At 50.7% G+C, this 12,705-nt stretch overlaps 2 protein-coding genes across 4 annotated transcripts; one reads left to right on the forward strand and one right to left on the reverse strand.

Moving 5' to 3' along the window:
• Nucleotides 1-34: 34 nt before the first annotated feature.
• Nucleotides 35-4,653, reverse strand: PSMC5 (proteasome 26S subunit, ATPase 5). 2 transcript variants are annotated; one of them, XM_004041173.4, is made up of 12 exons: nucleotides 4,529-4,653; nucleotides 3,838-3,909; nucleotides 2,478-2,547; nucleotides 2,092-2,189; nucleotides 1,852-1,908; nucleotides 1,540-1,770; nucleotides 1,119-1,245; nucleotides 828-1,018; nucleotides 629-727; nucleotides 438-548; nucleotides 244-330; nucleotides 35-138 (listed from the first exon to the last, which is right to left on the reverse strand). In XM_004041173.4, the coding sequence occupies exons 1-12, from the start codon at nucleotides 4,550-4,552 to the stop codon at nucleotides 85-87; spliced, it is 1,221 nt and encodes a 406-aa protein (XP_004041221.1). In that variant the 5' UTR covers nucleotides 4,553-4,653; the 3' UTR covers nucleotides 35-84. The 2 variants fall into 2 exon arrangements, with proteins under 2 accessions (XP_004041221.1, XP_004041222.1); XM_004041174.5 differs by lacking the exon at nucleotides 4,529-4,653 and adding an exon at nucleotides 4,124-4,327.
• Nucleotides 4,567-12,593, forward strand: FTSJ3 (FtsJ RNA 2'-O-methyltransferase 3). 2 transcript variants are annotated; one of them, XM_055386858.2, is made up of 21 exons: nucleotides 4,567-4,934; nucleotides 5,102-5,194; nucleotides 5,361-5,466; nucleotides 5,729-5,775; nucleotides 5,898-5,977; nucleotides 6,395-6,494; nucleotides 6,594-6,788; nucleotides 6,867-6,982; nucleotides 7,100-7,204; nucleotides 7,292-7,392; nucleotides 7,618-7,698; nucleotides 7,790-7,945; nucleotides 8,079-8,214; nucleotides 9,854-10,038; nucleotides 10,179-10,299; nucleotides 10,376-10,653; nucleotides 10,892-10,977; nucleotides 11,069-11,168; nucleotides 11,579-11,762; nucleotides 11,844-11,938; nucleotides 12,027-12,593. In XM_055386858.2, exons 2-21 carry the CDS (start codon nucleotides 5,128-5,130, stop codon nucleotides 12,217-12,219), a joined length of 2,532 nt encoding a protein of 843 aa, XP_055242833.2. In that variant the 5' UTR covers nucleotides 4,567-4,934; nucleotides 5,102-5,127; the 3' UTR covers nucleotides 12,220-12,593. The 2 variants fall into 2 exon arrangements, with proteins under 2 accessions (XP_055242833.2, XP_004041216.5); XM_004041168.5 differs by having other exon boundaries at nucleotides 4,654-4,992.
• Nucleotides 12,594-12,705: the final 112 nt, after the last annotated feature.

Raw genomic sequence — 12,705 nt, forward strand, 5'->3', positions numbered from 1 at the left:
GCACAGCCCTCATTAACAGACTGGAGTCCTAGAGGACTTGGCCCACAGAGCTTTATTGGAGAGATACACACAAAGGCTGTCCACTCACTTCCATAATTTCTTGATGGACATGTTTTTCTCACTGTCCTTCTGCATGACCTAGGGGTGGGAGAGAGAATGAACGTTAAGTTACGAACACACACATGCCCTAGCCCACTGCCCCAGAGCCACCACTGGCAAAGGCACAAAGATGGAGGCCTATACCTTGGCTACTGCCATCTCAAAGTCCTCCTGAGTGACATGGACTCGCCGTTCTCGCAGGGCATACATGCCAGCTTCTGTGCACACACCCTGAACAGGAAAAAGAAATTGAGGCCCCACTGCTGTGCCCCTCATCTGTGGCCCTTGAGCCCAGAGCTTCCTGCCTCTGCCCTGTTTTCGGTGGGTACTCCAATTACCTTCACTTCAGCCCCTGATGCTCCCGGCATGAGCTCAGCAATTTTTCTCAGGTTGATCCCCCGGGTCAGGTTCATCTTCCGAGAATGAATCTTCAAAATGTCCAGCCGGGCCTGGAGATGGCAAGGAAAAGCCTGAGCCCCAAACCCCACCCCCACAGCCAGAGCCACTGTGCACAGTGTCCATCACAAACCTCCTCATTGGGGGGTGGGAATTCAATTTTTCTGTCAATGCGCCCTGGGCGAAGGAGTGCCGAGTCCAGGATATCAATCCTATTAGTAGCCATGATAACCTGAGCAGAGAAAGCAAGTGGGGATCAGCTAAAGCTCTTCCTCAGCCTGCGTGGCACCCAGGGCTTCCCTGGGCCCATCCCAAGGATGCTACCACCTTACCTTGATGTTCTTGGTGGCCTCAAAGCCGTCGAGCTGGTTGAGCAACTCCAGCATCGTGCGCTGCACTTCACTGTCCCCTCCAGAACCCCCCTCCAGCCGCGAGGAGCCAATGGAGTCGATTTCGTCCATGAAGATGATAGACGGAGCATGTTCCCGTGCCATGACAAACAGCTCCCTCACCATTCTTGCCCCTGTGTGGAGGCCGAGCTGGTGTTAGGGAGCTTATTAGCTTATTAGCTCTCTAACCCCCTACCCCTACCTCTTGTTTCTCACATTGCTAGCCATGGTTACCTTCCCCTATGAATTTCTGTACCAATTCAGAGCCAGAGACACGAATAAAGGTACAGTCCGTATGATGAGCCACAGCCCGGGCCAACAGTGTCTTCCCAGTGCCTGGAGGTCCATACAGCAGCACTCCCTACAAGGGAACAGCAGGACTCAGGGCAGAAAGCTACATCCCTCATTTACCGAGTGCTGGGTCCCTTGCTAGATGTTAGGGATACAAAAAAAAAAAAAAATGAACATCAAGGTCCCTTCTATCCAAACCACCTCACCGCCCTAGGAACACTTCCCCGGCCACTCTTTTCAGGGGGAGGGCCAGCCCAAGCAAGATGCAGCCTATCCCGGTGCCTCCCCAACCCCTGCAGTAGGGCTGGCTGGGGCAGGAGGAGTAAGTACAGCTTGGCCCTCTCAGAGAAGCCCTGCTCCTCACCTTGGGCTGAGCAATGCCCAGTGCTTCGAAGAGCTCAGGATGCTTAACAGGCAGCTCAATCACTTCTTTGATCTCCTTGATCTGTTTGTCCAGTCCACCAATCATCTCATAAGTTGAATCTGGTACTTTCTCCACCATCATCAGTGACACTAATGGGTCTACCTTGTTGGGCAGGATCTTGTGCAGAGTGTAGCTGTCATTCCTTAGAGCCACCCGGCAATTGGGTGTCACCTGGGTGAAGGGGGCAAGTTTCAGAAGTGGTACAGTAAGAGCTGACCCCACCACCACCACCACCTCACCTGCTACACTCACGTCATTGATGTCAATGTTTTTGTCCACGTCTACAACAAATTTACCTTCAGGATGCACCTAAAGAAACAAGGGCTCATGACCTTCCTTGACAGCCACCAAATCACTAATCCTACCCAGGAAGACCTACGAGAATCCCACAATACCTTGACAGAACACAGAACCCTGTCTCCCGAGGCTACACACAAAGGGGTGGGATTGCAGTGGAGACCGAGCTGGTCCCTGGGGTCATGCTGCTTTTACCTTGACCAACACTTTCTTCTTATCCATGGCCCGGACTACTTCCCCCACATAGGAGCCCTGCTCCTGCAGCAGCTGTAGCTCCTCCCGCAATAGGCGAACTAGATGGCAAACAGACACGGTGGTCACCTAGCTACTCCTTTGGAGTCTCCAGGACCCAATTCTACGTGCATGAGCTAAGCATCACTCTTATTAAAGGAAGGCCAAAGGTCAAAATTCATGTCTTTAAGGAGGCTACAATGGGGCTCAGAAAAAAGAGATGCATGTGAAACTACTAGATGATGACAGGGAGAAAACAGTAAGCACTGCTGTGAAGACACAGTGCAGGGAGATTAGGACAGACCTCAGACAAACTGCCCACATGTGGCTTCCCATCTTTCTCCACTCACCTTTAGCATTTAGTTCATTCCTCTGTGCCTGCAGCCTCCGGAGGTTTTGGCTCTTATCATTCACAATCAGCTGTGGCGGACAAGAGACAAATTCCATTACTCAAGGGTAGGAGATAGGAGGAGGTAGGATCTTGGCCAAGACCTCACAGGTCTGAATGAGCTGAGGGAAGGGCACAGGGCACCTGCATGTTGTTTCACATTCTCCAGTATGATCCTAATGACCCTGCCCTGTCCTCCAAGAGTCCCTCTGGAGCTTACAGCAGCCATCAAAGAAAGCTGCTTGTCCAATACTGGTCCAGGAATAACAGAATCTAATGGAGAAAAGTTACAGCTGGCTCATGTAACACCAAATTTCTTGCAGGAAGGCAACAACACCTGGTGGAAAGATTGTTAGGTGAGAAGCCTGAGTTCTAGCCCAGCCGCTGTTAATCAAAAGCAAAGTAAAGGTGAGACAATCTATTTTTAAAAATCTAGATCTGTTACCAAATGGCACATGGGTATAGCACCAGCTACCCTGCTTCAAGACTACTAAGGTGAACGAATAAAAACACATGAAAAAGCATTCAAAAATGGTAAACTAAACATAATACCTGCAAATGCACTTGGAATTCAGAATTGTCTTTTGTGGCTTTCCCCCATCCAATTTATATTACAGTTGACACTTGAACAACGCAGGGGGTTAGGGTGAAATTGAAAATCCATGGACCTGTCCAAAGTTAAACTACTAACAGCCTACTGTAACACTGTAACGTAACACTAACACTAACAGACTACTGTTTATGTTGTCTGTAAGGCTTACTACTGGAAGCCATACCTTACTGCTGGAAGCCTTACTGGTAACACAAACATTTGATTAACAACATAAACGGTCCTTTTTCTATGGTTTAGCGCTTTAGGCTAGGGCTCTGGGTTGCCCAATTTCTTTCATTCAGTCTCTATGGAATTAGCATTGTCCAGATCCCTCAATGATGCCCTTCCTCACATTCTCACTTCACCCTCACCCAACCTCTTGGTGATAAATTTCAACTCCTGAGCTTATGTTTCCCTTTTATAAGAATCCTTTTCATTCGGGCTTCTTCCAAAAGGGTTGACCTTTGGCTAGAGGTACCTTTACTATTAAGATTTGACTCGAAGATGTGTAACAAACTGTGAATGCTAAGACCCTCAAAGAGATGGGACTGGAGGAGAACAAGAGATTGCTTACTTCTGATACATACACCCTACTAGCTAAGAAACAAACAAGAAAGGAGAAGCAGCAGCTTCTTCCACTGCACTCCCAAAGGAATTAGATGGATTTGTGGAAGTCCGTTTCCATCCCCCATCATCCCCCTTCCTAGCTCCCTCTGGAGTCCGTCCTCACCTGGAGTTCTTCAATCTTGGACAGATAATATTGGCGGAGTCCGCTGCCTGCCTTCCCCTCCTCCAGCTCCATCTGAAAACACAGAGTGAGTCTTAAACGACAGGTTAAACATCCGAGGGGGTAAAGCCACTTGCAGGGCACTTTGAATAAGGCTTGACACCACGTAGCTTTGCGTAGTAGAAAAAGTTTGGACTTCGGAGGCTCAGGATCTGGGTTCTAATCCCTCCCTCCCTTGGAACCCTCCATTTTCCCAGGACTAAAATAAAAGAATGGGAACGCCGCCTACCTCATACGACTTTTAGGAGGACCGAGAGGCGATATGATATAGACGGGGGGCGCTTTGCACTGCGTGAAGTGCTCTACAAGCCCGAGGTGTCAGTACTGACGACGGAGCCAGCGGAACGGAGCCAAAGGACTGGCGTCCCGTCTCCTGCGACCCGTGGGCCGGCCATTCCCGCGCCCATCGCTTCCCTCACTCCGCTTCTACCGCGTCTTCCTCTCCCAGCCTTGCCCTGACTCACCGAGGGCGGCGCTGACACAGCAGATCCGGTCGCAGGCAGCGTCCAGCCTGGACTGGTCCAGCCACCTCCGACCCACCCGACGCTCCTGCCCCGGCCCGCTCTCCACTCAGATCACGCTCGATCCGCACCGAGCCCCGTAACCTGCCGGGCCGCCACTGCACCCGCCATACCTGCTCTGGTCCGTCAAGCGCCATCTTCTCTCTTCAGCAGAGACCGCCGGCATCCGAGCCGTCTTGGCGCGCAAGCGCGGAAGCGGAGGCTTGGGACCTGAAGACCAGTCAGAGAAGAATTCCGGGTCAATGGGCGGGGTGTGCGGCGAGACCACACTAAGGGGACCATGATGGGAGGGGCGGCTACTCGAGTTCAGGGGCTTTGGAAGGGGATAAGGAAGGAGTAGAACTCCTCCTCAGTGTTGCCTCATTGAAACTCTGTTTATAGTTCTTGTAATATGCCTTCCTAGTCTCAACTTTAAACTTACAAAACCCAAGGACAGAGTATCGAGAACAATCTATGGCCACACTCAAAATGGCGGAAAACCTAGAGCCAGGGACGCAGGGGACGCAAGCGGAAGCGGAAGTACGTTAGCTGCATACTTGTGCGGTTCCAAGTGTGGGGAAAGCGGCGCTGGGTCTTGGTAGGGTGCGGAGAGGGGCGCGGGGTCGAATTGCTGCGGGAAGTGGGAAACTGGAAGTGGAATCTGGTGCTCCGGAAAGAGACGTTCCCAACTTCTACTTTCTCCCCAGATTGAGCGATACTCCCCCTTTCCACCATGGGCAAGAAGGGCAAAGTTGGCAAGAGCCGACGAGACAAGTTTTATCACTTGGCAAAGGAGACGGGTGAGTCCGGATTCGCTCAGTCTGCGAGCGAGCGAGCGAGCGATCTCTGCCCGGTTCGCCTGCTCTTTCCGACCGTTATGTACCTCTCCTGCAGAAGGGGTGGTCGGTTGCGAGGCCGGAGAAATCCTACTAGTGAAGCAGTTTGCGCATTTGGTTGTTTTTCCAGGTTACCGTTCCCGATCTGCTTTCAAGCTGATCCAGCTCAATCGCCGCTTTCAGTTCCTGCAGAAAGCCCGAGCCTTGCTGGACCTGTGTGCTGCGCCAGGGGGATGGTTCGTAACACTCGCCACAGGTTGCTCCTGGTGGCCGCTTTCTGGGTTCTGAGCTGGGATGGCTTCCAGTTTCATTGCGGGAGGGGAACCCGAATCCCGGTCCTCTTGGGGGCCGTTTCCTTTCTTGATTGCAGAGAAAGGGCTTGGAATACGTGCCTATGACATGCTTTGGCCAGTGCACGTAACACCAGGGATGAGAGATCAGTTGCCAAGAGGGGGAAAAGGATGGCTCTAGGTTTTTAAATTTCTGTTCCTTTTATAGGCTGCAGGTAGCTGCCAAGTTTATGCCTGTATCCAGCCTTATTGTGGGTGAGTAACGGACAGCTCTCCTTGGTGTTTTAAGGGGTGGGTGTATAAGGTATTTTGTCCTGTATTTCTCTCCTCCCTGCTTGAGGCAGCCTTTTAGAATACTCTGACCTGATTTCTTCCAGGAGTGGACCTGGTTCCAATCAAGCCTCTCCCCAATGTGGTGACTCTTCAGGAGGACATCACAACAGAACGTTGTAGGCAGGTAATAGGAGTCTCTCTCTTCCTTCCCCCTTTATACGGAAACATCTACATCCCTGAAATCCTCTAAAGGCAAGTTTTTCCTTTTTACCGTGCTTTGAGCACATTCTTGCCTGACATCTGTGTGACAAGACCTATGGCATTCGTAGTGTCCACTCCAGGCTTTATTTAGAGTCAGGGATAAAGGTGTTTGGAATTGGGAGAAGGGCAGAGATCTTTAGTGAAGTCTTCTGTGAACTCAGTGTCAGACTGTAATCTCCATGAAGGTAGAGACATACTGTTTTTGTTTACTATTGTATCTCCTGTGCCTGGTACTGCATTTGGCCCATGATGGGCACTCAGCAAATGACTAGATGGACAAATGGCTGAACCAGGGCCATTCCCGTGTTTCTGTTTCCATAGTTCCTTTTCTTCTCTTTAGGCCCTGAGGAAGGAGCTGAAGACCTGGAAGGTTGATGTTGTGCTCAATGATGGGGCCCCCAACGTTGGGGCTAGCTGGGTCCATGATGCTTACTCACAAGGTACAGGGAATGTGGTGCTTGGAGATCAGGTGATGGTGGAGGTGGGCGCATGCCCTCCTGGGCTGCAGAGTGCCTCAACTAATTGTCTCTATCCTACAGCCCATTTGACACTGATGGCTCTACGTTTGGCTTGTGACTTTTTGGCCCGTGGTGGCAGCTTCATCACAAAGGTTTTCCGTTCTCGTGACTATCAGCCTCTGCTATGGATCTTTCAGCAGCTGTTCCGCCGTGTCCAGGCCACCAAGCCCCAAGCCTCTCGCCATGAATCTGCAGAGATCTTTGTAGTCTGCCAAGGTGGGCATCATTTCCTTTCTCTTGATCCAGGCTCCCAACTCCCAAAGCACACTTTTTAATATACCCTGTCATTTTTAGGATTCCTGGCCCCTGACAAGGTTGACAGTAAATTCTTTGACCCCAAATTTGCGTTTAAGGAGGTTGAAGTTCAGGCTAAGACCGTTACTGAATTGGTGACTAAGAAGAAGCCAAAGGTGTGTTTTGGGGAATGGGGTCACTCTTGGTCCTGGAACTCTAGGGAGGTTGGGCCTGGTGGGTCCTGCAGGTACCTTAGAAGGGCCTGACCAAGCTTCTCTCTTTTCCTCCCTAAGGCTGAAGGCTATGCTGAGGGTGACCTCACTCTCTATCACCGTACCTCAGTCACTGACTTCCTCCGAGCTGCCAACCCTGTTGACTTCCTTTCCAAGGCCAGCGAAGTGAGTCTCCAGCCTTGAGGGACATGAGGTAGCCCCAGAAACATAGCCTGAGAATCTCCCCTGACACCTTTCCATCCTCCCAAACAGATCATGGTAGACGATGAAGAGTTGGCACAGCATCCAGCTACCACTGAGGACATACGGGTGTGCTGTCAGGACATCAGAGTGTTGGGGCGCAAGGAGCTCAGGTATGGAGTGGGGTGGGCATGGGGGCCAGGAGCCCTGGAGGCAGGGAAAGGCCATGATGTTGGACCTCTGGGAAGAGGATATTGCTGTGCTAAAGGTTTGGGATGGGGGCCTAAGCCTTTTGATTTATGTAGCCGAAGCCCGAAAGGTGGGTAGTGAGCCTAAAACAGAAGGGGGCGGGGACAAAGAGGGAGATGGCAAGATCAGTAATAGTATCTCTGGGGCAGGTCGCTACTAAACTGGAGAACAAAACTTCGGCGATATGTGGCCAAGAAGCTGAAAGAACAAGCAAAGGCACTGGACATCAGGTGAGGAGAGAACACAGCGAGGCAGGTGTGGACCTGGTGTCCAGGGGAAGAGTCTGGGAAAATAACCCAACTCTTGGGACTGTTTTGCCAGCCTCAGCTCTGGAGAGGAAGATGAAGGTGATGAGGAGGACTCAACAGCTGGAACCACAAAGCAGCCCTCTAAGGAGGAGGAGGAAGAGGAGGAGGAGGAACAACTGAACCAGACCTTGGCAGAAATGAAGGCCCAGGAGGTGGCGGAATTGAAGAGGTGAGAGGAGCTGGGGTAGAGCTTGGAGTTCCCCAACGCAGGGACTGTGTGAAGATGGGAGAAGAAAATGCAAGGCATGGATAGAAACTCTTTGGAGCTGGGCCGGTTTTACTCCCTCAATCCACCCCCTCAGGAAGAAAAAGAAGCTGTTGCGTGAGCAGAGAAAGCAGCGGGAGCGTGTGGAGCTGAAGATGGATCTGCCTGGGGTTTCCATTGCAGACGAGGGGGAGACTGGCATGTTCTCCTTGCGCACCATCCGGGGTCACCAGGTGAGGCGGCATTGGGGGTGCAGGTTTAGGAGACAGAAGGATCTGTTTGGGTGTTTGGAGGTGGGGGGTGTTGAATGTCTTTTTAGGTTGCCGAACGATAGGCTGTGGTTGCTGTCTTCACCACAGGGTGCCTTGGTGAGTATAAGGCCACAAAGAAACATAAACCAAAAAGGATGAGTTAGGTAGATAGATGAGTGTGATATTCTTTTTTTTTTTGAGACGGAGTCTTGCTCTGTTGCCCAAGCTGGAGTGCAGTGGCATGATCTCAGCTCACTGCAAGCTCCGCCTTCCACGTTCACACCATTCTCCTGCCTCAGCCTCCCGAGTAGCTGGGACTACAGGCGCCTACCACCATGCCTGGCTAATTTTTTGTATTTTTAGTAGAGACGGGGTTTCACCGTGTTAGCCAGGATGGTCTCGACCTCCTGACCTCATGATCCGCCCTCCTTGGCCTCCCAAAGTGCTGGGATTACAGGCGTGAGCCACCGCGCCCGGCCGATAGATTTATTCTTGAAGAACTAGAACATCAGAAAAGAACTTAGGTTATAGTAGATGCTGCCAGGTTACTTGAGTTTCAAGCACAGATGAATAGAGGATCTCCCTCAGAGGGGAGCAGCATTCTTTAGTTCATTGAGACTAAGTGAGCACTCGCATTAGGGTACTTCCACTGAATACTGAAGAACATGTTTTTCCTGACAAAATCAGGGTCACAAACAAAATGAACTTTTGTGGCTTATGTGTGGGAGTGTCATAATCAGGTCATTTTTGTTGTACAGGAGGGCAGTAGAGCATGGTGGCCCTAGAGCAGACACAGGCTCAGGTTTCCTTCCCAGCTCTACCACCTGGAGCTTTGTGAAGTGACTGAGCTGACTACCACTTATCCTTGCTGCCTCAGTTTCCTCATCTGTAAAACAATAATAGAACCTACCTACTAGAGTTTTTGGTGAGGAATAAAAAAAGATAGGTGTAATCCCTCATATGTGATAAACACTCAGGAAATAGTAGTTGGAGTTTTTCCTTTGAGACAAGATCTTGTTTTGTCACCCAGGCTGGAGTTCAGTGGTGCCATCATGACTCACTGCAGCCTCAAACTCCTGGCATCAAGCAATCCTCCTGCCTCAGCCTCCCAAAGTGCTGAGATTACAGGTGTGAGCCACCATACCCAGCCTAGTATCTTTACCATGAGGAAAAATAAAAGGTTCTGACAATTGGTTTAAGTGGAACAGTTTTGTTGGATGTATGTTGGCTGGGCCCCTTTTATTCAGTGGAAACAAACTGTGTAGACGGTATTCTCAGGAGGTGATTGAGATGCTGAGAATAATTTTTAAAGGAAAACCAGTGTTGTAGAATATGTTAAGATTTGGTGCTATGTGGGCTGTAGGTACCTTCCTTAAGACCTATTTGTGATACCACTGAGACAAGACAGCTGAGTGGGATAGATCAGTAACCCAGCCTAGAACGGGATGTTGTAAACAGGCCATTCACTACCCTGGATCTGAGCTTTCCCATCTGTGAAAGGATAATAGATTTGCCAGTGTTCTTTCTAGTGCTGCTGAGCATAGACTGAGGTGAGGGACACAGAAAAAAAAACAGTATATGTCCTTTTAAATAGTTTACCTTTGTTTCTGTTACACTTCAGTTATTAGAGGAAGTAACACAAGGGGATATGAGTGCAGCAGACACATTTCTGTCCGATCTGCCAAGGGATGATATCTATGTGTCAGATGTTGAGGACGACGGTGATGACACATCTCTGGATAGTGACCTGGATCCAGAGGAGCTGGCAGGAGTCAGGGGACATCAGGGTCTAAGGGACCAAAAGCGGTAAGGGGCACGTGTGCACCAAAGGGAATGCTGCCACTCTGAGGAAGTGTTAGGGTGGGTACTACCAGAGCCTGAGTAGGGCAGCAAGGGCTCCAGGCAATCTGGGTCTCTGAGCCCCCTACTTTCCTTTGGGTCTGCAGTATGCGACTTACTGAAGTGCAAGATGATAAAGAGGAGGAGGAGGAGGAGAATCCACTGCTGGTACCACTGGAGGAAAAGGCAGTAATACAGGAAGAACAAGCCAACCTGTGGTTCTCAAAGGTAAGGAGAGGCCGGGGGCAAGACTGCGGGGAGATGAGTCTTCCTTGGGAGAAGGGCAGCTGATGTTCTATCACAGGGCAGCTTTGCTGGGATCGAGGACGATGCCGATGAGGCCCTGGAGATCAGTCAGGCCCAGCTGTTATTTGAGAACCGGCGGAAGGGACGGCAGCAGCAGCTGCCACAGACACCACCTTCCTGTTTGAAGACTGAGACAATGTCTCCCGTGTACCAAGATGAAGCCCCTAAGGGAACAGAGGCTTCTTTGGGGACAGAAGCTGCCACTGGCCTTGAAGGGGAAGAAAAGGACGGCATCTCAGACAGTGACAGCAGTAGTAGCAGTGAGGAAGAAGAGAGGTGAGTAGTTGCAGCTGAGAGAAGGGATGGAAAGGAAGCGGTGGCTTGAACCATTTCTCTAAATTGGGGGTTCTTAATCTTGGCTGCACATGGGGAGGGTTAAAAATACTGTACTGATGATCCTGATTTAACTGGTCTGGGGTACAGCCTGCATGGCAGGATTTTTGCAAATTCTGTGGGAGTGCGGTCTGAGTAGTACAGAGTGGTGGAATCACTCAGAGTCCTCCCCTCTTCACAGCTGGGAACCCCTCCGTGGTAAGAAGCGAAGCCGTGGGCCTAAGTCAGATGATGACGGGTTTGAGATAGTGCCTATTGAGGACCCAGGTGAGAGCTCTGTATGCAGTGGAATGAGAAAAGACCACTGGAAGTCTCAGTATTGGGAACTGAGCTTTGACCTTTCTCCTTCCCTCTCTAGCGAAACATCGGATACTGGACCCCGAAGGCCTTGCTCTAGGTGCTGTTATTGCCTCTTCCAAAAAGGCCAAGAGAGACCTCATAGATAACTCCTTCAACCGGTAAAGGGGCCATAAACTCATCAAGAGTGACCCAGGGTCTGGTGGGTAAATGGGTAATTTTTTTTTCTGAGATGGAGTCTCGCTCTGTCGCCCAGGCTGGAGTGCAATGGCGCGATCTTGGCTCACTGCAGCCTCCATCTTCCAGGTTCAAGCGATTCTCCTGTGTCAGCCTTCTGAGTAGCTGGGATTACAGGTGCCAACCACCACGCCCAGCTAATTTTTGTATTTTTAGTAGAGATGGGGTTTCGCCATGTTGGCCAGGCTGGTCTCAAACTCCTGACCTCAGGTGATCTGCCCACCTTATCCTCCCAAAGTGCAGGGATTACAGGCGTGAGCCACCGTGCCCAGTCTGGTAATTTCTTTAGAAAGCCTGGAATGTTGGATATCAGACAGATGTCCTTTCCACTCAGGTACACATTTAATGAGGATGAGGGGGAGCTTCCGGAGTGGTTTGTGCAAGAGGAAAAGCAGCACCGGATACGACAGTTGCCTGTTGGTAAGAAGGAGGTGGAGTATTACCGGAAACGCTGGCGGGAAATCAATGCACGTCCCATCAAGAAGGTGGCTGAGGCTAAGGCTAGAAAGAAAAGGAGGGTAAGTGATGGGGCCTCCAGAGATTGGGTGGGGTGGGGGTGGGGGGATGGGGAAGAGGTCACCTGACAGGTTCCTTTGCAGATGCTGAAGAGGCTGGAGCAGACCAGGAAGAAGGCAGAAGCTGTGGTGAACACAGTGGACATCTCAGAACGAGAGAAAGTGGCACAGCTGCGAAGGTAATGGGAGGGAGGACACCACAAAGGTACGCAGGGCTAAAAGTGCAGCAGAAAGCAAGCCTCTAACCTCTTCTCTTCCCCCCTGTAGTCTCTACAAGAAGGCTGGGCTTGGCAAGGAGAAACGCCATGTCACCTACGTTGTAGCCAAAAAAGGTGTGGGCCGCAAAGTGCGCCGGCCAGCTGGAGTCAGAGGTCATTTCAAGGTGGTGGACTCAAGGATGAAGAAGGACCAAAGAGCACAGCAACGTAAGGAACAAAAGAAAAAACACAAACGGAAGTAAGCAGAGCTACCAGGTTCCCAGGAGAGCATGGGGACTAGGAGGAAGGGTGTGGCATGGCTCAGTCTGGCCCCCTTGATTACCAGCCTAGCCCCTGCTCACATCACAGCTGTCTGAGGAACAGTGAGGTGGAGTGCCTAGAACTCCCGTGGTGGTCCTGAGCAGAGAGGAGGATGTCCTCCTGCCTGCCTGAAGTTAGGTCTCCCATGAAAACACTGCTGAACTGTGTTGACAGACTCATGACCCTTTTTTTAAACTGTTAAAAGGAAGTTCGGTGTTGGAGCGATACTCAATGTAGTCAGTCTACACCTGGACATGTGGGCCACTTAAGCCCTCCCCGCCCCATCCTATTCCTGAATAAAACCAGGATAATGGAAGAGTTGTCTTTTCTGACAGTTTTAATAAGCACTTCCCTACATCTGTCCCTACACTGTGTGCGGCACTATTCTTAAGTCCCAGCTTAATATGTACCAATTCATAGACAGAAAT

Source organism: Gorilla gorilla, chromosome 4 (assembly GCF_029281585.2).
Source record: "Gorilla gorilla gorilla isolate KB3781 chromosome 4, NHGRI_mGorGor1-v2.1_pri, whole genome shotgun sequence".
Taxonomy (NCBI): domain Eukaryota; kingdom Metazoa; phylum Chordata; class Mammalia; order Primates; family Hominidae; genus Gorilla; species Gorilla gorilla.